Source organism: Nomascus leucogenys, chromosome 17, assembly GCF_006542625.1.
Source record: "Nomascus leucogenys isolate Asia chromosome 17, Asia_NLE_v1, whole genome shotgun sequence".
NCBI classification, from domain to species: domain Eukaryota; kingdom Metazoa; phylum Chordata; class Mammalia; order Primates; family Hylobatidae; genus Nomascus; species Nomascus leucogenys.
The window spans coordinates 38723389-38747835 of record NC_044397.1 but is presented as its reverse complement, the minus strand read 5'-3'; the positions used below and the strand labels follow the sequence as shown (position 1 = coordinate 38747835).

Here is a 24447-nt window from a genome sequence, read left to right as displayed (position 1 = left end):
GCGGTGGCGGACACCTGTAATCCCAGCTACTTGGGAGTCTGAGGCAGGAGAATCGCTTGAACCCGGGAGGTGGAGGTTGCAATGAGCTGAGATCACACCATTGTACTCCAGCCTGGGTGACAAGAGCCAGAGTCCATCTCAAAATAAAAATTTATATATACACATACATGTAATTTTTATATATTTATTTATTTTTTTATTTTTATTATTATTTTTTTGAGACGGAGTCTCGCTCTGTCGCCCAGGCTGGAGTGCAGTGGCGCAATCTCGGCTCACTGCAAGCTCCGCCTCCTGGGTTCACGCCATTCTCCTGCCTCAGCCTCTCTGAGTAGCTGGGACTACAGGCGCCCGCCACCACGCCCGGCTAAATTTTTTTTTTTTTTTTTGTATTTTTAGTAGAGACGGGGTTTCACCGTGGTCTCGATCTCCTGACCTCATGATCCGCCCGCCTCGGCCTCCCAAAGTGCTGGGATTACAAGCGTGAGCCACCGCACCTGGCCTATATATTTATATATATTTTTGTGTGTGTGTATATATATATATATATATATATATATATATAAACATGAAAAAGAAATAGGGCATGAATATAATTTAAATAAAAGAGTGTTCTAGCGCCTCCCCACTTACCAGTCTGACTGGAACCTTGTTTTGAAGCAGAAATGTATTGAAAGTTCAGAAGTATTTCAGAGAACAGCATCATAAAAAATATTAAGAACCTCAGTTTTTATTAGGGTAATGATAAGGTTTGTAAAAATCTTCAAGCACGTTCTTCCTTTCACTCACTATGAAATATTTTTTTTTGTCTGGGTGCAGTGGCTTATGCTTTTAATCTTAGCACTTTGGTAGACTGAGGCGGGAGGATCATTTGATCTCAGGAGTTCGAGACCAGCCTGTGCAACATAGTGAGATCCCTACTAAAAATACAAAAAATTAGCCGGGTGTGGTGCTGCAAGTCTGTAGTCCCAGCTAGTAGGGATGCTGAGGTGGAAAGATCGCTTGAACGCAGGAGGTGGAGGCTGCAGTTAGCAGTGATGGTGCCACTGTACTCGTCCAGGCAACAGAGTGAGACTTTGTCTCATAAAACCCAAAACCAAATGTTGTTGTGTGCTGTTTGGTATTAATGGCAAGGAATCAGATAATTAAAGCAGAAGTACAGTCAAAAAGAAAATTTTATGGAATTAGTTATTGGCGTATTTTGAGGAAGAATGAATCAGAACAGCAAGGACACAGATAAATCTAATACCTGAAATGGATCTCCAACAGGAAACTCAAGAGGATTTCAAACAATGGCTAGAGTCTGTTTTCAGAGATAAAGAAGGCATCACATATACAGTAGCCAACCAGAATCAGAGATAAACAATGAAACTGCAACAGGCCAATTGAGTTCATCTTTGAAACTCATGAAGGAGAATTAAAATCAAATCAGGGAAACAAAAGGTGAAGTCAAAAAACGTTGAGAATAGAAGAACTGAGGAGATTGAAAAAATGGGACGCTGGGCGCAGTGGCTCACGCCTGTAATCCCAGCACTTTGGGAGGCCAAGGCGGGTGGATCACCTGACGTCAGGAGTTCAAGACCAGCCTGACCAACATGACGAAACCCCATCTCTACTAAAAATACAAAAATTAGCTGGGTGTGGTGGCAGGCGCCTGTAATCCCAACTATTTGGGAGACTGAGGCAGGAGAATCACTTGAACCTGGGAGGTGGAGGTTGCAGTGAGCCGAGATTGTGCCATTGCACTCCAGCCTGAGCGATTGAGCAAGACTCTGTCTCAAAAATAAAAAAATAAAAAAAAATGGGAAAGAAGGTATAGCAGGCTCACATAGCTGTTATTTTTTGTGTGTCTGTTTAATCACAGTATATCCCGTGTCATCTTCTTCTGACCAGCCACAGTAATTGGATTTGGGTAGGCTTATGACACACATGCCCAGATCTTTTACACAAAATGTAATGGGAAGGCTGGGCATAGTGGCTCACGCCTGTAATCCTAGCACTTTGGGAGCCCAAAGCAGATGGATCAACTGAGGTCAGAAGTTCGAGACCAGCCTGGCCAACATGGCAAAATCCCGTCTCTACTAAAAATACAAAAATTAGTCAGACGTGGTGGTGCATGCCTGTAATCCCAGCTACTCGGGAGGCTGAGGCAGGAGAATCACTTGAACCCAGGAGGTGGAGGTTGCAGTGAGTTGAGATTGTGCTACTGCACTCCAACCTGGGTGATAAGTGAGACTCCGTCTCAAAAAAAAAAAAAAAAAAAAAGTAATAGGAGGATGTGATAGTTCTCTGCCTCTGGGATCACAGGACAGGAATGTGGTATGCATGAAGGCACATGTGGCTGTCAGGTCTGCCTTAGGGAGGACACCCTTCTGCTTAAGCCGAGAGAATTCTAATGACTTATTTTGTGGTTTTGGATCTAGCTATATGTGGAGCCAGTATAACCTTTAGACTTAATTAATTAAATGAAGCAATAAAAGTTCTCGTTTGTACTTGATCTTGTTTGAATCGGGAATTGGTAACCTCGCAATCTAAAGTAGTTCTGGCTAATTCATAAATTGTTCTTGAGAATAAAGGATATGGAAGGTATGGTTCCCAGAGTTGGTGAGGTTAGTTATTCTTACTGAAAACAACCAACAGTGTTATAAAATTATAAAACAAAACTTTCGTGAAAACACCAGAAAGTTGAAAAGTAGAGAAAACTTGAAGGGCTGTGTTATGGGAAGTCAGATAACAGAAATGAGAATTGCTCTTGTTCTGAAGGCAAACATTTCACCACTTGACCTTGAGTTTTGAAAGCTTTGTGGGGTGAGAGACTCAGAATAGTCTGCATCCTTACTTGTGGCCTGGGTTAACTTCTACTGGGTGGGCCAAGGAACCAAGTCTCCAACTTGGATTAGAGTGATTCTAGGCAGGTGTTGTCTCTTGACAGCTGGAGGAAGCTGCCATCACCCTAGGCTTAAGATTATAAGGAATTTTTTCATGTAAAATAACTAACTCACTAAGATAATTAGGCATACAAGGGAATAAGAACCATGCATAAGGGTAAGAACCACTAGGAACAACAGAAATAGTCCTGCAAAAACTTGAGATTTGGAATTATCAGAGACTATAAAATAACTTCCCCATTACCTTAAAAGAAATATGACAATCTTGAAATTCCTTAGAGAGTAGGAAACTATAAAATATGACTTAGCAGTAACTAGAAATCGTAGAAATGAAAATTACAAACAAAATTTAAAACCGGATAGGTGTTTTAACAACAGAATAAAAAGATGAAGAAGGAATTAGTGAAATGGAAGGTAAGCCAGAAGAAATAATTGTTTAGTATGGAGAAGAAAAAGTAAAAAAAAGGTAAGAAGCTAAAAGGATAAAGTGAAGACTAACATACATTAATGTCAGTCCCATTAGGATAGGAGATAGAGAATGGGGCAGAATCTAAAGAGACAATAGCTGAGAGTTTTCCACATTGAAGGATACCATTCCATAGTCAAGAAGCCCAGTGAATGACAGACATATGTTTAATAAAAATAAAATCTACACCTAGAATACACAGTGAAACTGTAGAAAACATCTGAGACAAAGAAAACCTTAAAAACAGCAGTAGTAGGGATGGGAATCACCTAAAAAGAGACTGTAGATTACCTCCCAATAGCGACAATGGAAGCCAAAATATAATGACACCAAGAGATAAGGAAATAACCTTAGTGTGCTGAAAGAATATAATTGTCAACCTAGGTTTCTATTCCAGTAAAAATACCTTTCAAGAAAAAAATTTTAGCAAACAAAAACAGTTTGTCACCAGAGGACAGCAGGAACACAAAAGAATGAGCAAATTATGTCATAAATACGTGGTTACAGCTAAAGGAAAATTAAATTGTTTAAGCAAAAATAGTGTTGCATCTAGGCCGGGCGCGGTGGCTCAGGCTTGTAATCCCAGCACTTTGGGAGGCCGAGGCGGGCGGATCACGAGGTCAGGAGATCGAGACCACGGTGAAACCCCGTCTCTACTAAAAATACAAAAAAAATTAGCCGGGCGTAGTGGCAGGCGCCTGTAGTCCCAGCTACTCGGAGAGGCTGAAGCAGGAGAATGGAGTGAACCCGGAAGGCGGAGCTTGCAGTGAGCCGAGATTGCGCCACTGCACTCCAGCCTGGGTGACAGAGCGAGACTCCGTCTCAAAAAAAAAAAAAAAAGTGTTGCATCTAAAAATACAGAATTAGGCCGGGTGTGGTGGCTCATGCCTGTAATCTCAGCACTTTGGGAGGCTGAAGTGGGCGGATCACCTGAGGTCAGGAGCTCAAGACCAGCCTGGCCAACGTGGTGAAACCCCATCTCTACTAAAAATAAAAAAATTACCCGGGTGTGGTGGCGGGCACCTGTCATCCCAGCTACTCGGGAGGCAGAGGCAGAAGAATTGCTCGCACCCAGGAGCTGGAGATTTCAGTGAGCCAGGATTGTGCCACTGCACTCCAGCCAGGGCAACAGAACGAGACTCCTTCCCCCAACCAAAAAAAAAAAAACTTAAAAATCATGCCTAGTTGCATTCCTTATGAGCGCAAAGCAAAATGTCCTCATTTTACCTGGTTTAAATTTTTTTTTCTTTCACGGCCTCTTTTATTGGGAGACCTCTGAGTTTTGATGTGTCATGACAGATAGGAGAGGTCATACTGCACTCCAGCCTGGGCGATAGCGCTAGACTCCGTCTTTAAAAAAGAAAAAAAGAGTCCGGGCGCGATGGCTCACGCCTGTAATCTCAGCACTTTGGGAGGCCGAGGCGGGCGGGTCATGAGGTCAGGAGATCGATACCATCCTGGCTAACATGGTGAAAACCCGTCTCTACTAAAAAACACAAAAAATTAGCTGGGCGTGGTGGCGGGTGCCTGTAGTCCCAGCTACTCGGGAGGCTGAGGTGGGAGAATGGCGTGAACCCGGGAGGCGGAGCTTGCACTGAGCCGAGATCGTGCCACTGCACTCCAGCCTGGGTGACACAGGGAGACTCCATCTCAAAAAAAAAAAAAAAAAAAAAGGAAAAAAGACTTGGTCGCAGTCAGTCTGATTCGTTGCAGGAAGGAACCAATCAGAGGCTGAAGTGAAGTTACAAAGTTACACTCCTGTGCAAACGTCTGATTGGTTGCAGAAAGTAACCAATCAGAGATACTTTCCAATTTTCCATCTGGGACACAGAAAAAGTGGGGGTGGTGGTTTGCACACTGAGTAGCCTCCCATCCTTTTGTTACTTAGGTGTGGAAAGTTGGGGTTTTCCTTTTGATTTAGTTCCAGCAAGTCAGCATGAATTGGCCTTAGGTTCCCTGCCTCCAGACCCTATTCTCCGGCCTCATGATGACTTGATAGCAGATTTATGGAGATTAAAGATGAAAAGAAGTGGTAACAGCAGTAGGCAGAAAATTGCCCTAGTTTCATGTTCTGACTGTGATAGTGGCTATATGACCTTGACAAATCACTGCATTTGTAAAATGAGAACACATCTCTGTTTTCTTTCGCTGGGGAATTAAAGGAAAAGTGAGATTATGAAGAAATACCATGAATTTTCAGAAATAATGAAAGTGTATGCTAAGCAAATGTCTAATTAGAGAAACATATATGCCTTTGTTGTCCATTTCGCCTAAGCCACATTTTAATGCAAATTTACTTAGACTTGGGGGAGAGGGAGAGGGAAAGAAAACCAGACAAATTCACTTAGTCTTATCCAAGACAAAAAGAATGGGACCTAGGCTGTTAGGCCAAATAATTTCTGTAATTTACCTATTCACTTGCTTGATACGGCTTTTAATTCCGTCTCTAGTCAGGGAATCTTGTTTTGGGAATCAGATTTGCTTCTGTTTGTTCAAATATATGGGGCTAAGTGTTTTGTTTGTTTTGGTTTTGGTTTTTTTTTTTTTTTTTGAGATAGAGTCTTGCTTTGTTGTTCGGGTTGGAGTGCTGTGGCGTGATTTTGGCTCACTGCAACCTCCACCTACTGGATTCAATTGATTCTCGTGCCTCAGCCTCCTGAGTGGCTGGAATTACAGACAGTACACCACCATGCCTGGCTAATTTTTGTATTTTTAGTAGAGACAGGGTTTCACCACATTGCCCAGGATGGTCTCGAACTCCTGGCCTCATGAGATCCACCTGCCACGGCCTCCCAGAATGCTGGGATTACAGGTTTGAGCCACTGTGCCCGGCCAAGTGTCAATTATTTTTTATTATGGTTTGTATTTATTTATTTTATTTTTTTGAGATGGAGTCTCACTCTGTCACCCAGGCTGGAGTGCAGCAGCACAATCTTGGCTCACTGCAACCTCCGCCTCCTGGGCTCAAGCGATTCTCCTGCCTCAGCCTCCCAGGTAGCTGGGATTACAGGTGCGTGCCACCATGCCCGGCTAATTTGAATTTTTTTTTTTTTTTTTTTTTTGAGATGGAGTCTCGCTCTGTCGTCCAGGCTGGAGTGCAGTGGCGCAATCTCGGCTCACTGCAAGCTCTGCCTCCCGGGTTCATGCCATTCTCCTGCCTCAGCCTCTCCGAGTAGCTGGGACTACAGGCGTCCGCCACCACGCCCGGCTAATTTTTTGTATTTTTTAGTAGAGACGGGGTTTCACCGTGGTCTCGATCTCCTGACCTCGTGATCCGCCTGCCTCGGCCTCCCAAAGTGCTGGGATTACAAGCGTGAGCCACCGCGCCCGGCCTAATTTGAATTTTTAATAGAGACAGGGTTTCACCATGTTGGCCATGCTGATCTTGAACTCCTGACCTCAAGAGATCCACCCGCCTCGGCCTCCCAAAGTGCTGGGATTATAGGCATGAGCCACCATGCCCAGTGGATTATGGTTTTTATTATAAAGTGCAACTTCCTAAGTATGTATGCTTCGTTACCTGTTGATGGGTAATCTGGGCTAGCAGTTAATTCACATGGTAACAGATAAAGCCAGATCACAGTCTTTAATAATAGGGAAATAGAGCATCCTCTTTAATAATAGGGAAAAGAGGGGGGGGGGGGGGGGGGGGGGGGGGGGGGGGGGGGGGGGGGGGGGGGGGGGGGGGGGGGGGGGGGGGGGGGGGGGGGGGGGGGGGAATAAAAAAAAAAAAAAAAAAAAAAAAAAAAAAAAAAAAAAAATAGGGAAAAGATTTACTGACATTTTTAGGCATAACAGTTTTCTGCTGACAGCTCCTCAGCTGCTTGTCCACATTCTCCAGAACCCTGGGGATTTAGTTAAGGAATACTTGGGTGTTGTCAGTAAATTAATTTATGTTTTTACAGTTACTATTCTTGTTTCCAGTGTTTAATTTTTAAATTTTTCAGTTATCTTTCCATATTAAGTTTATATAATTATTCAATAGCTCCCTAAAAGTAGAATTAATTCAACTAAATTAAAAGGGACAATTTTTAATAGGCATCTAATTTGCATGCTATTTACAGAAAATCTTTTTAGTATTTCAGTTTTAGAAATTTGCTTTAGATTTTGCCATCTTAGTATGTCTTTATGTGGTGTATTGTTTTGGTTTTATTTTGGTAAAATATACATAATTTTTTTTTTGTGTGTGTGATGGGCTCACTCTGTCACCAAGGCTCCAGTGAGATGGCGTGATCTCGGCTCACTGCAACCTCTGTCTCCCAGGTTCAAGCGATTCCCCTGTCTTAGACTCCTGAGTAGCTGGGATTACAGGCGCCCACCACCCTGCCTGGCTCATTTTTGTATTTTTAGTAGAGATGGAGTTCTGCCATGTTGGTCAGGCTAATCTCGAACTCCCGGCCTCAGGTGATCCACCTGCCTCGGCCTCCCAAAGAGCTGGGATTAGAGACATGAGCCACCACGCCTGGCCAGTATGTTTTTATATGGTGTATTGTTTTCATTTTATTTTGGTAAAATATACATAACATAAAATTTACATTTCTGTTTTGTTTTGTTTTGTTTTTTTGAGGCGGAGTTTTGCTCTTGTCACCCAGACTGGAGTGCAGTGGTGCGATCTCCGCTCACTGCAGCCTCCACCTCCTGGGTTCAAGCGATTCTCCTGCCTCAGCCTCCCAAAGTGCTGGGATGATAGGTGTGAGCCAACGTGCCTAGGCAGAATATGCTGTATTATAAAGAATCTTACATGTTAGTTGATGCCTGTGATCTGTTTTCTTAGTAAGAAGAGAAACTTCTCTCCACTCAGCCTCAGTCCACTGCACCCACTCTTTTCTGTGTCAGGATGTTCAGGGGAGAAGAGGGCTTGGCACCTCTTCCCTGTATTGAGTTGTGGTTGCCCGTCACTGGGCTGTAAAGTGCCTTGCCTCCTTTTGCTCTTACTTGGGAGAAATTTCACTGAATCTGGGTGCCACCTGGATTTATTTGGGGTGTGATATTGACCCAATTTTCTGGAAACAACAATATATAGAAAGTTAGGGGATAGATTCTTTATCTTATGAGGGTGTGGGGCAAGTCAAATACTTAGTTTCTGAGCCTTATTTTGTCTCTAGAGCAAGAAAACTGTAAATTAGGCAGCCCGTGAGGGGCCCTCACAGCTTTGGCTGTGGGTTCAGGACACCAGATTTCTACCACTCACTTTCTTCTTACTTCTCCTGCACAGGGATCATGGCCCAAGTTGCAATGTCCACCCTGCCCGTTGAAGATGAGGAGTCCTCGGAGAGCAGGATGGTGGTGACATTCCTCATGTCAGCTCTCGAGTCCATGGTGAGGCCTTCTGTTCCATCATTCCGTAGTTGGGTAGGCCTGCGCTGTAGATAAGGTTGATTTGTTTTTGTGGAAGATAGAATTTTATGGTTTTTAGTTTTAATGAGTACTTTTTATTTATTTATTTTGTTTATTTTTTTATTTTTTTGAGACTGAGTCTTGCTCTGTTACCCAGGCTAGGGTGCAGTGGTGAGATCACTGCAACCATTACATCCCGGGTTCAAGCGATTCTCCTGCCTTAGCCTTCCGAGTAGCTGGGATTACAGGTGCCTGCCAGGACACCTGGCTAATTTTTTGTATTTTTAGTAAAGACAGGGTTTCACCATCTTGGCCAGGCCGGTTTCGAACTCCTGACCTCTTGATCCACCTGCCTCAGCCGCCCAAAGTGCTGGGATTACAGGCGTGAACCACCGCCCCAACCAATGAGTAGTTTTTCTTCTTGAATAATAGTTATGGCTTTAAGCCTTTCACATCACATTCACTCATTCATTCATTCATTTATTTGAGACAGAGTTTCGCTCTTGTTGCCCAGGCTGGGGTGCAATGGCACGATATCAGCTCCCTGCAACCTCTGCCCCCTGGGTTCAAGTGATTCTCATGCCTTAGACTCCCGAGTAGCTGGGATTACAGGTGTGTGCCACCATGCTTGGGTAATTTTTTGTATTTTTAGTAGAGACAGGGTTTCACCATGTTGGTCACGCAGGTCTCGAACTCCTGACCTCAGGTGATCCACCCACCTTGGCCTCTCAAAATGCTGGGATTACAGGCATAAGCCAGTGGATTACCTGAGGTCAGGAGTTCAAGACCAGCCTGGCCAACATTGTGAAACCCCATCTCTACTAAAAATACAAAAAAATTAGCCGGCGTGGCAGCGTGTGCCTGTAGTCCCAGTAACCCGGGAGGGTGAAACGGGAGAATTGCTTGAACCCGTGAGGTGGAGGTTGCAGTGAGCCGAGATTGTGCCACTGCACTCCAGCCTGGGCAACAGAGCGGAATTCCGTCTTAAAAAAAAAAAAAAGGATGCCCATAAATATTTTGTTCCTAGGTTGTTATGGTGGTATTATTTTTAGGGGAGAAAATTGGAATCACCAACCTTTTAAATAATGTTATCAGTAAATCATTCAAGGTATATTCATTAAATGGAATACTATATACTCTATAACATTTTAAAAGAATATTTAATTTCATAGAAATATACTTAGTAAAAGTCAGTAAATACTCTACCACCTAAAAGTGATTCTGGCTGTGCGTACACAGGGGAATACTTCTGGAGGTGGGGATTATGTAATGAACGCTGTAGTGTGGGTTTCAGACCCCCTCCTTTTGTACTGATGGCACTAATTGCCCCAGGTGCCATGACTGTTAGAGCCACCTTGCACAAGGTTCCACCCTTTCCATGGGGAGGGCCATGCCAGCTCCTAGCTCTGGGTGCAGCTGCATCAGTGTTCAGTGCTTCCCCTGTCCAGCCCTGCCTGCCTCCCACCCCCCAAGTGCTGTAAGTGACAGTGCCCCCCAGCAAGCCTGTGTAAACTCTGAGTCTGCTTCTTGGAGAATCTGACCTATAAGAGATTACAAGGGAATTGTGTTTTTTTTTTTTCCTTATAAATTCTGTGTCGTCTTTTGTTTAAAATCAGGCCGAAAACTATCTCGAAAGAGAAGTACCTTTAAAAAATGTTGTTAGGTTTTTTTAATTCATCGAGCAGAAATGGTGCTCTTAAACGTCCGCGTGTAACATGATGTTTGCTGTTTGTATTGTAGTGTAAAGAACTGGCCAAGTCCAAAGCCGAAGTGGCCTGCATTGCAGTGTATGAAACAGATGTGTTTGTCGTCGGAACTGAAAGAGGACGTGCTTTTGTCAATACCAGAAAGGATTTTCAAAAAGATTTTGTAAAATATTGTAAGCATTGTATTTTTATCTTTCGCATTTCATTAATTTTAAGCCTAAATATTTATAGGTAAGACAAGTTATATTTTCTTTCTTTCTTTCTTTTTTTTTTTTTTTTTTTTTGAGATGGAGTTTTCTCTTGTTGCCTAGGCTGGAGTGCAATGGCGCAATCTTGGCTCACCACAACCCCCGCTGCGTGAGTTCAAGTGATTCTCCTGCCTCAGCCTCCCGAGTAGCTGGGATTGCAGGCATGCGCCAGCACGCCCAGCTAATTTTGTATTTTTAGTAGAGAAGGGGTTTCTCCGTGTTGGTGAGGCTGGTCTCAAACTCCCGACCTCAGGTGATCTCCCCACCTTAGCCTCCTAAAGTGCGGGGATTACAGGCGTGAGCCACTGCACCTGGCCAAGTTATATTTTCTTCTAAAACAGAATGAGGTTTAAACTAAAAAAGATTTTCTGAAATGTTTATGGAGACATTTCAAAATGCTCAAAAGGAATCACTGAAATATGTCAGGATGGATACTGAAGAGTTAAGAAAAATTGTAGTGTTTATTGTACAGTGTTCCTTGCTTGGCTTTACTCTGGGTTAATGAGATACATTAGTGAGAAGGTAATGAAGGTAGAGAAATTTTGAATAGGTTAAAACTTTTACTCAGATAAGGAGTTATTTTCTTTTCTCTTTTTTTTTTTGAGATGGAGTTTCACTCTTGGCCCCCTGGGCTGGAGTGCAATGGCGCGATCTCGGCTCACTGCAACCTCCACCTCTCACGTTCGAGCAATTTTTCTACCTCATCCTCCTGAGTCACTGGGTTTACAGGTGCCCACCACCATGCCTGGCTAATTTTTGTAATTTTAGTAAAGACACGGTTTTGCCATGTTGGCCAAGTTGGTCTCGAACTCCTGACCTCAGGTGATCTGCTTGCCTTGGCCTCCCAAAGTGCTAGGATTTCAGGCATGAGCCACCACTCTCGGCCTTTTTTTTTTTTTTTTTTTTTTTTTTTAGAGATGGGGTCTCACTCTGTCACCAGGCTAGAGTGCAGTGGTGCGATCTCCGCTCACTGCAACTTCCACCTCCCGTGTTCAAGCAATTCTTCTACTTCAGCCTCTGGAGTAGCTGGGATTACAGGTGCGCACCACCATACCTGGCTAATTTTTTGTATTTTTAGTACAGACAGGGTTTCTCCATGTTGGCCAGGCTGGTCTTGGACTCCTGACCTCAGGTGATCTGCCCACCTTGGCCTCCCAAAGTGCTGGGATTACAGGCGTGGGCCACCACACCCGGCCAGGAGTTCTTTTCTAGATAAAAGAGTTGATGTGTTGAAAACCAGTGATTCACTGTGCAAGTTTGTTTAAGCATGTGCAAAATTAAACAGTTCTCCTCCACTCCCTCACAGATAAGAATCACCTTATCACAGTCTTCAGTGAGTTTTGTAATCCGCATTTAGAGCAGTGGTGAGCTGATTTGACATTGGAACAGTGTTGAAATTTACTATAGGGTTTTAATACCCCACAGCCTTTCACAGTATGACAATTTTCATATCTGTGTTTAACCTAACACTAGGTTTTATGTTAACTGACTGATACAGCATTTTCTTAAAAACATGGAAAGGGAACAAAAAAAGCTAGGGTATCTATAGGCACATATTATATATGGGCATACCTCATTTTTTCTTGTTGTCATTTTTGCTTTTTTGAGACGGAGTTTTGCTCTTGTTGCCCAGGCTGGAGTGCAATGGTGCAATCTTGGCTCACTGCAACCTCCGCCTCTTGGGTTCAAGTGATTCTCCTGCCTCAGCCTCCTGAGTAGCTGGGATTACAGGCATGCACCACCATGCCCAGCTATTTTTGTATTTTTAGTAGAGATGGGGTTTCTCCATGTTGGTCAGGCTGGTCTCGTACTCCTGACCTCAGGTTATCTGCCTGCCTTGGCCTCCCAAAGTGCTGGGATTACAGGCGTGAGCCACTGTGCCCGACTGGGCATACCTCATTTTTTTTTTTGTGCCTTGCAGACACTGCAGTTTTCACACATTGAAGATTTGTGGCAACCTTGTGTCAAGTCTGTTGGTGCCATTTTTCCTGCAGCATGTGCTTACTTGGTTCTCTGTGTCGCATTTTGGTAACTTGGCATAGCATTATTTGAGACTTTTTCATGATTATTGTATCCGCTGTGGTGGATTTTTTTTTTTTTTTTTGAGATGGAGGTTTGCTCCGTCACCCAGGCTGGAGTGCAGTGGTGCGATCTCGGCTTATTGCATCCTCTGCCTCCTTGGTTCAAGGTATTGAGATCAGTGATCTTTGATGTTACTATTGTAATTGTACTGGGAGTCCTCAAACGCACACATATAAGATGGCAAACCTAATTGGTAAATATGTGTTCTGACTGCTCCACCAATCTCCTGGTCCCCCATTATTCCTTCTCAGGCCTCCCTGGTCCCTGAGACACAATATTGAAATTAGGCTGGCCAGGCGCGATGGCTCACGCCTGTCATCCTAGCACTTTGGGAGGCCGAGACAGGTGGATCACGAGGTCAAGAGATCGAGACCATCCTGGCCAACATGGTGAAACCCCATCTCTACTAAAAATACAAAAATTAGCTGGGTGTGGTGGCGCACGCGTGTAGTCCCAGCTACTCGGGAGGCAGGAGAATTGCTTGAACCTGGGAGGCGGAGGTTGCAGTGAGCCAAGATCGCGCCACTGCACTCCAGCCTGGTGAAAGAGCAAGACTCTGTCTCAACAAAACAAAAAAAAAAAAAAAGAAAAAAAAAATTAGGCCAATTAATAGACCTATAGTGGCCTCTGAGTGTTCGAGTGAAAGGAAGAGTTGCAGGCTGCTCACTTTACATCAAAAGCAGAAATGATGAAGCTTAGTGAGGAAGGCATGTCAGCAGCTGAGGTAGGCTGAAAGCTAGGCTGAACAGTTAGCCAGGTGGAGAATGCATAGGAAAAGTTCTCGAAGGAAATGAAAAGTGCTGCTCCAGTGAACATGCAAATGATAAAGCAAAACAGCTTATTGCTGATAGGAAGAAAGTTTGAATGGTGTGGATAGAAGATCAAACCAGCCACAGCATTCCCTTAAGCCACAGCGTAATCCAGAGTGAGGCCCTAACTCTCTTCAATTCTGTGAAGGCTGAGATGGGTGAGGAAGCTGCAGAAGAAAAATTGGAAGGTAGCAGAGGTTGGCTCATGAGGTTTAAGGAAAGACACAGTCGGCTGGGGGTGGTGGCTCACGCCTGTAATCCCAGCACTTTGGGAGGCTGAGGCGGGCAGATCGCCTGATCTCAGGAGTTCAAGACCACCCTAGGCACCCTGGTGAAACCCCATCTCTTCTAAAATACAAAAAATTAACCGGGCCTGGTGGCGCGCACCTGTAGTCCTAGCTATTCTGGAGGCTGAGGTATGAGAATCGCTTGAGCCCAGGAGGCGGAGGTTGCAGTGAGTTGAGATCACGCCATTGCACTCCAGCCTGGACTCTTGAGATCTGTCTCAAAAAAAAAAAAAAAAAAAAAAAAAAAAAAGGAAAGACAGAGTCTCTATAACATAAAAGTGCAAGGTAAAGCAGTAAAAGCAGTAAAGCAGCAAGTGCTTGATGTAGAAACTGCAGCAAGTTCTTTAGAAGATCTAGCTGAGGTAATTCCTGAAGATGGCTACACTCATGAAACCGATTTTCAACGTAGACAAAACAGCCTTATATTGGAAGATACCCTCTAGGACTTTGCTAGCTAGAGAGAAGTCCATTCCTGGCTTCAAAGTTTCAAAGGACAGGCTGAATTCCTTGTGAGGGGTTAATGCCGCTGGTTACTTTGAAGCCATGTTCACTTACCATTCTGAAAATCCTGGGGTCCTGAAGAGTTACACTAAATCTGCTCTGCCTGTGCTCTATCCATAGAAGAAGAAAGCCTGGATGACAGCACATCTCTTGATAGCATGGTTCACTGAATATTTTAAGCCCACTTTTGAGACCTACTGCTCAGAAAAAAAGATTGCTTTCAAAATATGACTGCTCATAATCACTCACAGAGTCCTGATGGAGGTGTATAAGGAGATGCTTGCCATTTTTTTATTTTTTATTTATTTATTTATTTATTTTTGAGATGGAGTCTCACTCTTGTTGCCCAGGCTGGAGTGCAATGGCGCCATCTCAGCTCACTGCAACCTCCGCAAACATTGTTGAAATGATAACAAAGGATTTAGAGTATGACATAAACTTAGTTCATAAAGCAATGGCAGGGTTTTGGAGGATTGACTCCAATTTTGAAGCAAGTTCTACTATGGGTAAAATGCTATCAAATAGCGTCACACTACAGAGAGATCTTTCATGAAAGCAAGAGTCAATGTAACTTTTATATGCATTGGGAAACCAAAACATCTGCGTGACTTTACTTTATGCTTGCATTATTGTGGCGGTTTGGAATTGAACCTACACTATCTCCTGCAGATGCCTGTATGCCACTAAGGTCTAAAGTTAAACTTCTGATGTCAGTTTAGATTAAATTTGTGATACATTCAGCAAATTATTAGTGAATAAAAAGTTTTGTTAATACACGGATTTTAATTCCCAATTGTATTTTTAGTTTCTTTTAAAAACTATCCTCTGCCACTGTATTCCTCCCCCTGTCCCCCACCCCCATGTGGTAATCTTCTAAGCTTTATGTTAGTAACCTATTTTTAAAATGTTGTCAATATTACAATGTTGAGAAATGTTCAGGCATTGATTATGTTTCTGTGTTTCTTTATACTAATAATGCTGTTTTGATTGTGTGTGTATCAGCTGCTGTCTGCCCCACCAATACCATAAGCCCGCCCACAGCTGTACTTATTCTCCCCTTCCCTGTCCTGCCTGGCTTATGTGGTTCTCCACTGGTTAGAACTAAGCATTAAGGGCACTGTCTTCAGCTGCAAGCTGTAGTCACTGTCCATCAGTATTCATACTTTGTTTTCATTGCTAATAATTTTTTTTTTTTTTTTTTTTTGAGAATGAGTCTCGCTCTGTCACCCAGGCTGGAGTGCAGTGGCATGATCTTGGCTCACTGCAACCTCAGCCTCCCAGGTTCAAGCGATTCTTCTGTCTCAGCCTCCTGAGTAGCTGGGATTACAGACACACCTGGCTAATTTTTGTATTTTTAGTAGAGATGGGGTTTTGCCATGTTGGCCAGGCTGGTCTCGAACTCTTTACCTCAAGCGATCCACCCACCTTGGCCTCCCAAAGTGCTGGGATTACCGGTGTGAGCCACCATGACTGGCCTCATTGTTAATAATTTGATCCGCGGAGAATGGTTTCTGTATCTAATTCTCCTTCTTCTCTTTTTTTTGAGACAGAGTCTCACTATCGCCCATGGAGTGCAGTGGCACGATCTTGGCTCACTGCAACTTCTGCCTCCCAGGTTCAAGCAAGTCTCCTGCCTCCGCCTCCCGAGTAGCTGGGATTACAGGCGTGTGGCACTACACCCGGCTAATTTTTTTTTTTTTTTTTTTTTTTTTTTTTTTTTTGAGACAGAGTCTTGCTCTGTCGCCCAGGCTAGAGTGCAGTGGCGCAATCTCGGCTCACTGCAAGCTTCGCCTCCCGGGTTCATGCCATTCTCCTGCCTCCGCCTCCCAAGTAGCTGGGACTACAGGCACCCGCCACCACACTCGGCTAATTTTTTGTATTTTTTAGTAGAGATGGGGTTTCACCATGTTGGCCAGGCTGATCTTAAACTCCTGACCTCAGGTGATCTGCCCTCCTTGGCCTCCCAAAGTGCTGGGATTACAGGCATGAGCCACTGTACCTGGCCCAATTCTCAAGTACCTCTTACTTGTTTGTATAAAGTACTTTGTAGATAAGGAGCAATAATGGTCTTCTGGAATGTAATCAATAGGTTTATGAGGCAATCATAGAAATTCTTCAGGAAAATTCTGAGCCCTTTTCTGGGATTTAGAAAAGCGTTGTTCAGCAGAAAAAAGTATCATGTGAGTCTCTCACATAATTTAAAACTTTCTAGTTAGAACATTAAAGAAAAATAAAGAAAAACAAGTGAAATTCATTTTACTGGTAATACTTTAACTTATTATATCTAAAATATTTCAACATATAATCAATTTAAAAATTATTAATGGGCTGGGTGTGGTGGCTCACGCCTGTAATCCCAGCACTTTGGGAGGCAGAGGCAGGCGGATCATGAGGTCAGGAGATCGAGACCATCTGGCCAACATGGTGAAACCCTATCTCTACTAAAAATACAAAAATTAGCTGGGAGTGGTGGCACGCACCTGTAATCCCAGCTACTTGGGAGGCTGAGGCAGGAGAATCGTTTGAACCTGGGAGGTGGAGATTGCAGTGAGCCGAGATCGCGCCACTGCAGTCCAGCCTGGTGACAGAGCAAGACTCCATCTCCAGAAAAAAAATAATTATTAATGGGATATTTGTCATACTTTTTTTGTACTAAGTCTTCAAAATCCAAAGTGTATTGTACACTCATGAAACATCTGAATTTGGACCAGCCAAGTTTCAAGTGCCACATGTATCTTATTTGTTACCGTGCTAGACTTTATAAGCCTAGAATTTTTTTGTGTTGATAATCTTCTCATATTTAAATTTGTAACCAATACAAATTTTCTATTTAAAAGTAGTACAAGGGTATTAGTATATAGTATTTTTAGCTATAGCTACACTTATTTCAGAGATGGTCACCATTTCATATTACTTCCATTGATCTCATTTATGTATTTTAGATTTTTATTTGAAAAGTTCTCTTTTAAATCTCCATCTCCCTGCCTTTTATTTTTTATTTTTTTGAGACGGAGTCTCGCTCTGTTGACAGGCTGGAGTGCAGTGGCGCAATCTTGGCTCACTGTACCCTCCACCTCCCAGGTTCAAGCAATTCTCCTGCCTCAACCTCCCAAGTAGCTGAGACTACAGGTGTGTGCCACCATGCCCAGCTAATTTTTGTATTTTTAGTAGAAACGGGGTTTCACCATGTTGACCAGGATGCTCTCGATCTCTTGACCTTGTCATCTGCCAGCCTTGGCCTCCCAAAGTGCTGCGATTACAGGTGTGAGCCACCACACCTGGCTTTTTTTTTTTTTTTTTTTTTTTTAATTTAAGAGACACAGTCTCTCTCCATCACCCAGGCTGGAGTGCAGTGGTATGTTTTCGGCCCGATCATAGCTCACTGCAGCCTTAAACTTCTAGACTCAAGCAATCCTCACTTCAGCCCCTAGACAGCTAGGACTGCAGACACACACCACTATACCCGGCTATTTTCATTTTTTTGCAGAGATGAGTCCTTGTTATGTTGCCAAAGCTGGTCTTGAACTCCTGGGCTCAAGCAATCCTCCTGCTTCAGCCTCCCAAGGTGGTGGAATTACAGGCGTGAGCCCTTGGGCTTGGCCTCTTTTTTGCTTTTTAACAAATCACAAAGACTTGTTATTTTGTTACAAAATAACAAATCATTTGTTAAAATGATTAATAAATGTTAAAGAATGGTTAAGAAATAATTTTTTCCTGTTAGAATACATGATAAAAATAGTTTTCCCTGTTAGGATACAGGAAAACGATTTTTACTAAAAACCAAATATTAAGGTAATGGATATGGACCTTTTTATTATTATTATTATTTTTTACAGGTGTTGAAGAAGAAGAAAAAGCTGCAGAGATGCATAAAATGAAATCTACAACCCAGGCGAATCGGATGAGTGTAGATGCTGTAGAAATTGAAACACTCAGAAAAACAGTTGAGGACTATTTCTGCTTTTGCTATGGTAAAAACAATACACTTAATTTTTCTAAAAGATACATTATATAATTGAGTTTTCTAAAGGAGAGATTATGTAATTGATTTTGAAAATCATATAACACACATTTTCAATGATTGAATGGATTAGCAATAACCTTACTTTCTTCCACTTCCATTTTGAAGGAACCCAGGAAGAAGTGTGGCCAGTAGAGCTGTTTCTTTCTTTCTTTTTTTTTTTTTTGAGATGGAGTGTCGCTCTGTCACCCAGGCTGGAGTGCAGTGGCACGATCTCGGCTCACTGCAACCTCTGCCTCCCGGTTTCAAGTGATTCTTCTGCCTCGGCCCCCCGAGTAACTAGGATTACAGGTGTCCGCCACCATGCCCGGCTAATTTTTGTATTAAATTTTAGTAGAGATGGGGTTTCACCACATTCGCCAGGCTGGTCTCGAACTCCTGATCTCAGGTGATCCACCCACCTTGGCCTCCCAAAGTGCTGGGATTACAGGCAGGAGCCACCACGCCTGGCCTAGCTGTTTCTTTCTAATAAGCATGCTCATCTCTCTAATTCCCTGCAAAGCCACCTTTTGTTACTCTTGTCGCATCATAAAACAAAGCTCTTACAAGAAAACACTCAAAGGAGGAGATTGAGGTTTTACTGTGGGATCATAGGTGAAAATCAATTCTCTGGAATGGGATTTTCAGTATGTGTGAGGCTTGCTGCCCAATAGGTTGACAGTATATACTCATTTGTAAATGGGAAGTTTGTGTTTACCTGATAAGTTTTCAATGAGAATATTAGCCAAAACGTTCCTGGTATTTTATGGTAATAGTTGGATGTGCTGGGCTTCTGTATTCTGAGGCCAAATTGTACCTGAGAATATGCCAGGATGGGACCATCTTCAAGAAAGACAATAGTGCAAGAAACCAACCATTGCTCTCTCTGTGTAGTTTTTAAAGTAAAATATTTTATCTACTTTTCATTTTGGCTCTTTGGATCAGTTTCAGGTTTAGACCTTCTGCTGACATGGGGAGATAGAATGCTGTAGTATTAATTAATTTTGAAATCACATATTATAAAAAATCGTGGATGCCCTTATTAAGCCACAATAAGCTAGCGATGATTTCATTTTGTAATCTTACCATTGAATGATGTTCATCCGCTTTTCATCTCCCCCAGGGAAAGCTTTAGGCAAATCTACAGTGGTACCTGTACCATATGAGAAGATGCTGCGAGACCAGTCGGCTGTGGTAGTGCAGGGGCTTCCAGAAGGTGTTGCCTTTAAACACCCCGAGAACTATGATCTTGCAACCCTGAAATGGATTTTGGAGAACAAAGCAGGGATTTCATTCATCATTAAGAGGTGAAGTGCTTTCTCCTTTTGTAGCCATCAACAGTTGATTCGTATAAATTTGAATATTTAGCTTATGTTAATGTATTTTTAAAATTCATATTTAACACAGAAGTCATTTAAATGTATGCTCTACAATAATTTTGCATATTCATACGGAGTTTTGTTTTGTTTTAATGCAGACCTTTCTTAGAGCCAAAGAAGCATGTAGGTAAGTAAGTGTTTCGCTTCCTTGATAGCTGGCTGGCCTCCGTTTTGCTAGATTTTAATACACTTTAATAGTTTCTGTTTTATTTTCTTTGAGAATATGATGTCAGACATTTTCGGATGGGCTGTTTCGATGTTTATATAATCCACCAAAGGTTCATTGAGCTAAAAAAGTGGAGACTTGTTTTTTTGTTTTCAGCTCTGCTGCTTGTTTTCTGTAGAAGATCATATATCTGCCCTCACTTACCAGAATTATGAGTAGGATTTAAGTGACCTAATGTCATTGACTACGCAAGGCATTGTTGGGCCCAGCATTGGGTGGGGAGGGGATACGCAGCTGTGTATCAGCATTACAACTTTTGAGAGCTGTGAGTCTCATGGAAGAGAGAAAAGTCTGTAAAGTGAACATGGCAAGAACATCGCACCCCTATGGCAAGAATGGTTCTGAGAAAGTGCTGTGGATGTTATTGGAGGTTGGATTCCTTTATAGTTCAGGAAAGAGTTCATGAGGAAGAGAGCATTTCCATGGGCCCTTGAAGAATGATGCGGATTTCAGCTTCCTTTAGGGAAGTCTAGCCATTTCATTTGAAGGGAAAACAGGATAAAGAATGGTACCCTTTAGAGCCAGGTTTATTTGAGACTTTCGGAAGTAAATAACCAGTATCATTGGAATACTCTTAAACATATAACTATGAAAGGAAAAAATTATATATACGTAAACATACGCATTGTGTTTTCTGTTAACCTTTGTTTTAGTCTCATTGTGGTGAAAAGGTTAATTTTTTAGCAGCTTTATTGAGGTATAATTGATACACCATAAAATTCACCTGCCTTATTTTTATTGTTATTATTATTTTTATTTATTTATTTATTTATTTTATTTTTTTATTTTTTTTTTTTTGAGATGGAGTCTCGCTCTGTCGCCCAGGCTGGAGTGCAGTGGCACAATCTCGGCTCACTGCAAGCTCCGCCTCCCGGGTTCACGCCATTCTCCTGCCTCAGCCTCTCTGAGTAGCTGGGACTACAGGCGCCCACCACCACGCCCGGCTAATTTTTTGTATTTTTAGTAGAGACGGGGTTTCACCATGGTCTCGATCTCCTGACCTCGTGATCCGCCTGCCTCGGCCTCCCAAAGTGCTGGGATTAGAAGTGTGAACCACTGCGCCCGGCCTATTATTATATTTTGAGACGGAGTCTTGCTCTGTCGCCAAGGCTGGAGTGCAGTGGCGCGATCTTGGCTCACTGCAGCCTCTGCTTCCCGGGTTCAAGTGATTCTGCCTCAGCCTCCTGAGTAGCTGGGATTACAGGCACGTGCCACCATTCCCGGCTAATTTTTTGTATTTTTAGTAGAGATGGGGTTTCACCATGTTAGGATAATCTTGAACTCCTGACCTCAAATGATCCACCCGCCCTGGCCTCCCAAAGTGCTGGGATTACAGGCGTGAGCCACTGTGCCCAGCCAAATTCACCTGTCTTAAGTATATAATTCACTAATAGTAGATTTACAATCTTAAAATGTTTTTAAGGGGTTTTCACCCATCATCACAGTCTAATTTTGGGATGCTTTCATCATCTCTGTCTCTGCTATTTCATGAATGTTGTAGAAATGGAATATGTAGTATGTATCCTATTGAAATGAGCTTTTTTCACTGAGCGTCACTCACTCGAGGCTCATTGAGCTTGGTGGGTGTATCCGTAGCTTCTTTTTATTGCTGAGCACTAACTATTCTGTGACATGAACATACTGCGTGTTGATCCAGTCATCAGTTTATAGATATTTCGGTTGTTTCCACCTTTGGGTATTGGGAATAATGTTACAGTGAACATATTTGAGCAAGTTTTTGCCTGGACATATTCCTTGATATCTCTTGGATATTTATGTAGGAGTGCAATTACTAGGAATAGGGTAAATTTACACTGAACTTTTTTTTTTTTTTTAATTGAGACGGAGTCTCGTTCTGTCACCAGCTTGGAGTGCAGTGGCACGATCTCGGCTCACTGCATCCTCTGCCTCCTGGATTCAAGAGATTCACCTGCCTCAGCCTCCTGAGTAGCTGGGATTACAGGCACGCGCCACCACACCCGGCTAATTTTTGTATTTTTAGTAGAGACGAGGTTTCACCATGTTGGCCAGGCTGGTCTCGATCTCTTGACCTCATGATCAAGGGAGGCCTCTCAATGTGCTGAGATTACAGGCGTGAGCCATCGCGCCCTACTACACTGAACTTTGAAGAAACTGACAAGCTGTTTTCCAAGGTGGCTATACCATGTTATATTCTCGCAGCAGGATAGGAGGGTTACCCCCACATTGCTGCCAACTTACTTCTTGATTTTAGCCATTGTAATAGATGTGAAGTGGTATCTAATTTTTGTTTGATTTTTTAAAATTTCTCTAGTGATTGTTGATGTTGTGTTTTTACTTTTCTTTCTTTTTTTTTTTTTTTTGAGACAGAGTCTCACTTTTTCACCCAGGCTGGAGTGCAGTGGCTCAATCTCGGCTCACTGCAAGCTCCGCCTCCTGGGTTCACGCCATTCTCCTGCCTCAGCCTCCCGAGTAGCTGGGACTACAGGCGCCCGCCACCACGCCCAGCTAATTTTTTGTATTTTTAGTAGAGACGGGGTTTCACTGTGGTCTCGATCTCCTGACCTTGTGATCCGCCCACCTCAGCCTCCCAAAGTGCTGGGATTACAAGCATGAGCCACCGCGCCTGGCCTTTTTTTTTTTTTTTTTTGAGACAGGGTCTCACTCTGTTACCCAGGCTGGAGTGTAGTGGTGCCATCGCAGCTTAGTGCAGCCTCAACCTCCAAGGCTCAAGCAATCCTGCTGCCTCAGCTTCTCAGTAGCTAGGACTACAGGCGTGTGCCACCATACCCAGCTCATCACTGAACCTTTTTTGGTAGAGACAAGCTTTTGCCGTGTTGGCCAGGCTGGTCTGGAACTCCTGAGCTCAACTGATCCGCCTGCATCGGCCTCCCAAAGTGCTGGGATTACAGACTTGTGTTATCTTCCATTGTGCTAATTGGTCATCCATACATATTTTTTGGAGAAATATCTATTTAGGTCCTTTTCCCATTCAAAAATTGGGTTTATTTGTCTTTTTATTATTGAGTCTTAAGAGTTTTTTATATAGTCTTGATATAAGTCCCTAATTGATGATTTGTTTAAAAAAAAATTTCTTTTTGTGACGGTGTCACTCTGTTATCCAGGCTGGAGTACAGGATTTGGGAATATTTTCTCCAATTCTAATAAGTCTACATTATTCTTATTGTATAACTTGTCTTTTTCCCTTGCTTGGTAGTATCCTTTGAGGCAGAAACGTTTTAAATTTTGATAAAAATCAGTTTATTCTTTTGTTAACTTGTGCTTTTTTTTTTTGAGACAGAGTCTCACTATGTCACCCAGGCTAGAGTGCAGTGGCATGATCTCAGCTCATTGCAACCTCTGCCCCCGCCGGGTTCAAGCAATTCTCCTGTCTCAGCCTTCCGAGTAGCTGGGACTACAGGTGCCTGCCACCATGCCCGGATAACTTTAGTATTTTTAGTGGAGATGGGGTTTCACCATATTGGTCAGGCTGGTCTCCAACTCCAGACGTCAGGTGATCCACCCGCCTCAGCCTCCCAAAGTGCTGGGATTATAGGCGTGAGCCACTGCACCTGGCCCTCACTTAACGCTTTTGACTTCATATTTAAGAAACCATTGCGTAAACTCAAAGGCATGAAGATAGGACTTTTGTGTTTTCTTCCACAAGTCTTATAGCTTTAACTCTCACGTTTAGATCTATGGTTCATTTTGAGGTCATTTTTGTATATTGTACAAGGTAAAGGTATAAATTCATCTTTTTGCACGTGGATATCCAATGATTCCAGGACAATTTGCTGAAAAGACCATCCTTTCCCTCAAGATATCCTTGTCATCTTTGTTGAAAGTCATTTGACTCTTTATTTCTGGGCTTTCTATGTAGGAGATCATGTTGTGTGAGAATCAAGACAATTTACCGCTTCCTTTGCAATCTAAGTGCCTCTTCTTCTTGTTGCTCTGGCTAGAATATAAATGTCGAACAGCATTGGTGATAGCAGACATCACCTTGTGATATTAGTAGGAAAGCATTCTGTCTTTGACCATGAAGTATGATGTTAGTGGTAGGATTTTTGTGTAAATCTGTTAAGATGGAGAAATATTTATTTATCATGTTTATGTTAAATTTCAGACTTAAAAGTTTTTTTTAAGCTTATTATTTTTATTTATTTATTTATTTTGAGATGGAGTCTTGCTCGGTCGCCCAGGCTGGAATGCAGTGGCATGATCTTGGCTCACTACAACCTGTGCCTCCCGGGTTCAAGCAAATCTCCTGCCTCAGCCTTCCGAGTAACTGGGATTACAGGCGCCCGCCACCACACCCAGCTAATTTTTTTTTTTTTTTTTTTTTTTTTTTTTTTTTTGAGAAGGAGTCTCGCTCTTTCACCCGGGCTGGAGTGCAGTGGCGCGATCTCGGCTCACTGCAGGTTCCGCCCCCCGGGGTTCACACCATTCTCCTGCCTCAGCCTCCTGCGTAGCTGGGACTACAAGCGCCCGCCACCTTGCCCGGCTAATTTTTTGTATTTTTAGTAGAGACGGGGTTTCACC

The 24447-nt window shown here is 42.9% G+C and overlaps 1 protein-coding gene and 1 long non-coding RNA gene across 7 annotated transcripts in view; one reads left to right on the top strand and one right to left on the bottom strand.

The window, feature by feature from the left end:
• Positions 1-24447, top strand: part of GTF2I (general transcription factor IIi) — a 107862-nt gene that overhangs the window by 23043 nt on the left and 60372 nt on the right. For all 6 annotated transcript variants that reach the window (XM_030796813.1, XM_030796810.1, XM_030796812.1 and 3 more), the window contains exons 2-6: positions 8567-8670; positions 10429-10567; positions 18158-18292; positions 19445-19628; positions 19799-19827. In XM_030796813.1, coding sequence (XP_030652673.1) covers positions 8572-8670; positions 10429-10567; positions 18158-18292; positions 19445-19628; positions 19799-19827 — 586 coding nt within the window. In that variant the 5' untranslated portion in view covers positions 8567-8571. The remainder of the gene's footprint in view (positions 1-8566; positions 8671-10428; positions 10568-18157; positions 18293-19444; positions 19629-19798; positions 19828-24447) is intronic.
• Positions 18658-24447, bottom strand: part of LOC115830932 — a 32030-nt gene continuing 26240 nt past the window's right edge. The window contains exon 3 of the long non-coding RNA XR_004026480.1: positions 18658-19578. This is a non-coding gene — a long non-coding RNA (uncharacterized LOC115830932). The remainder of the gene's footprint in view (positions 19579-24447) is intronic.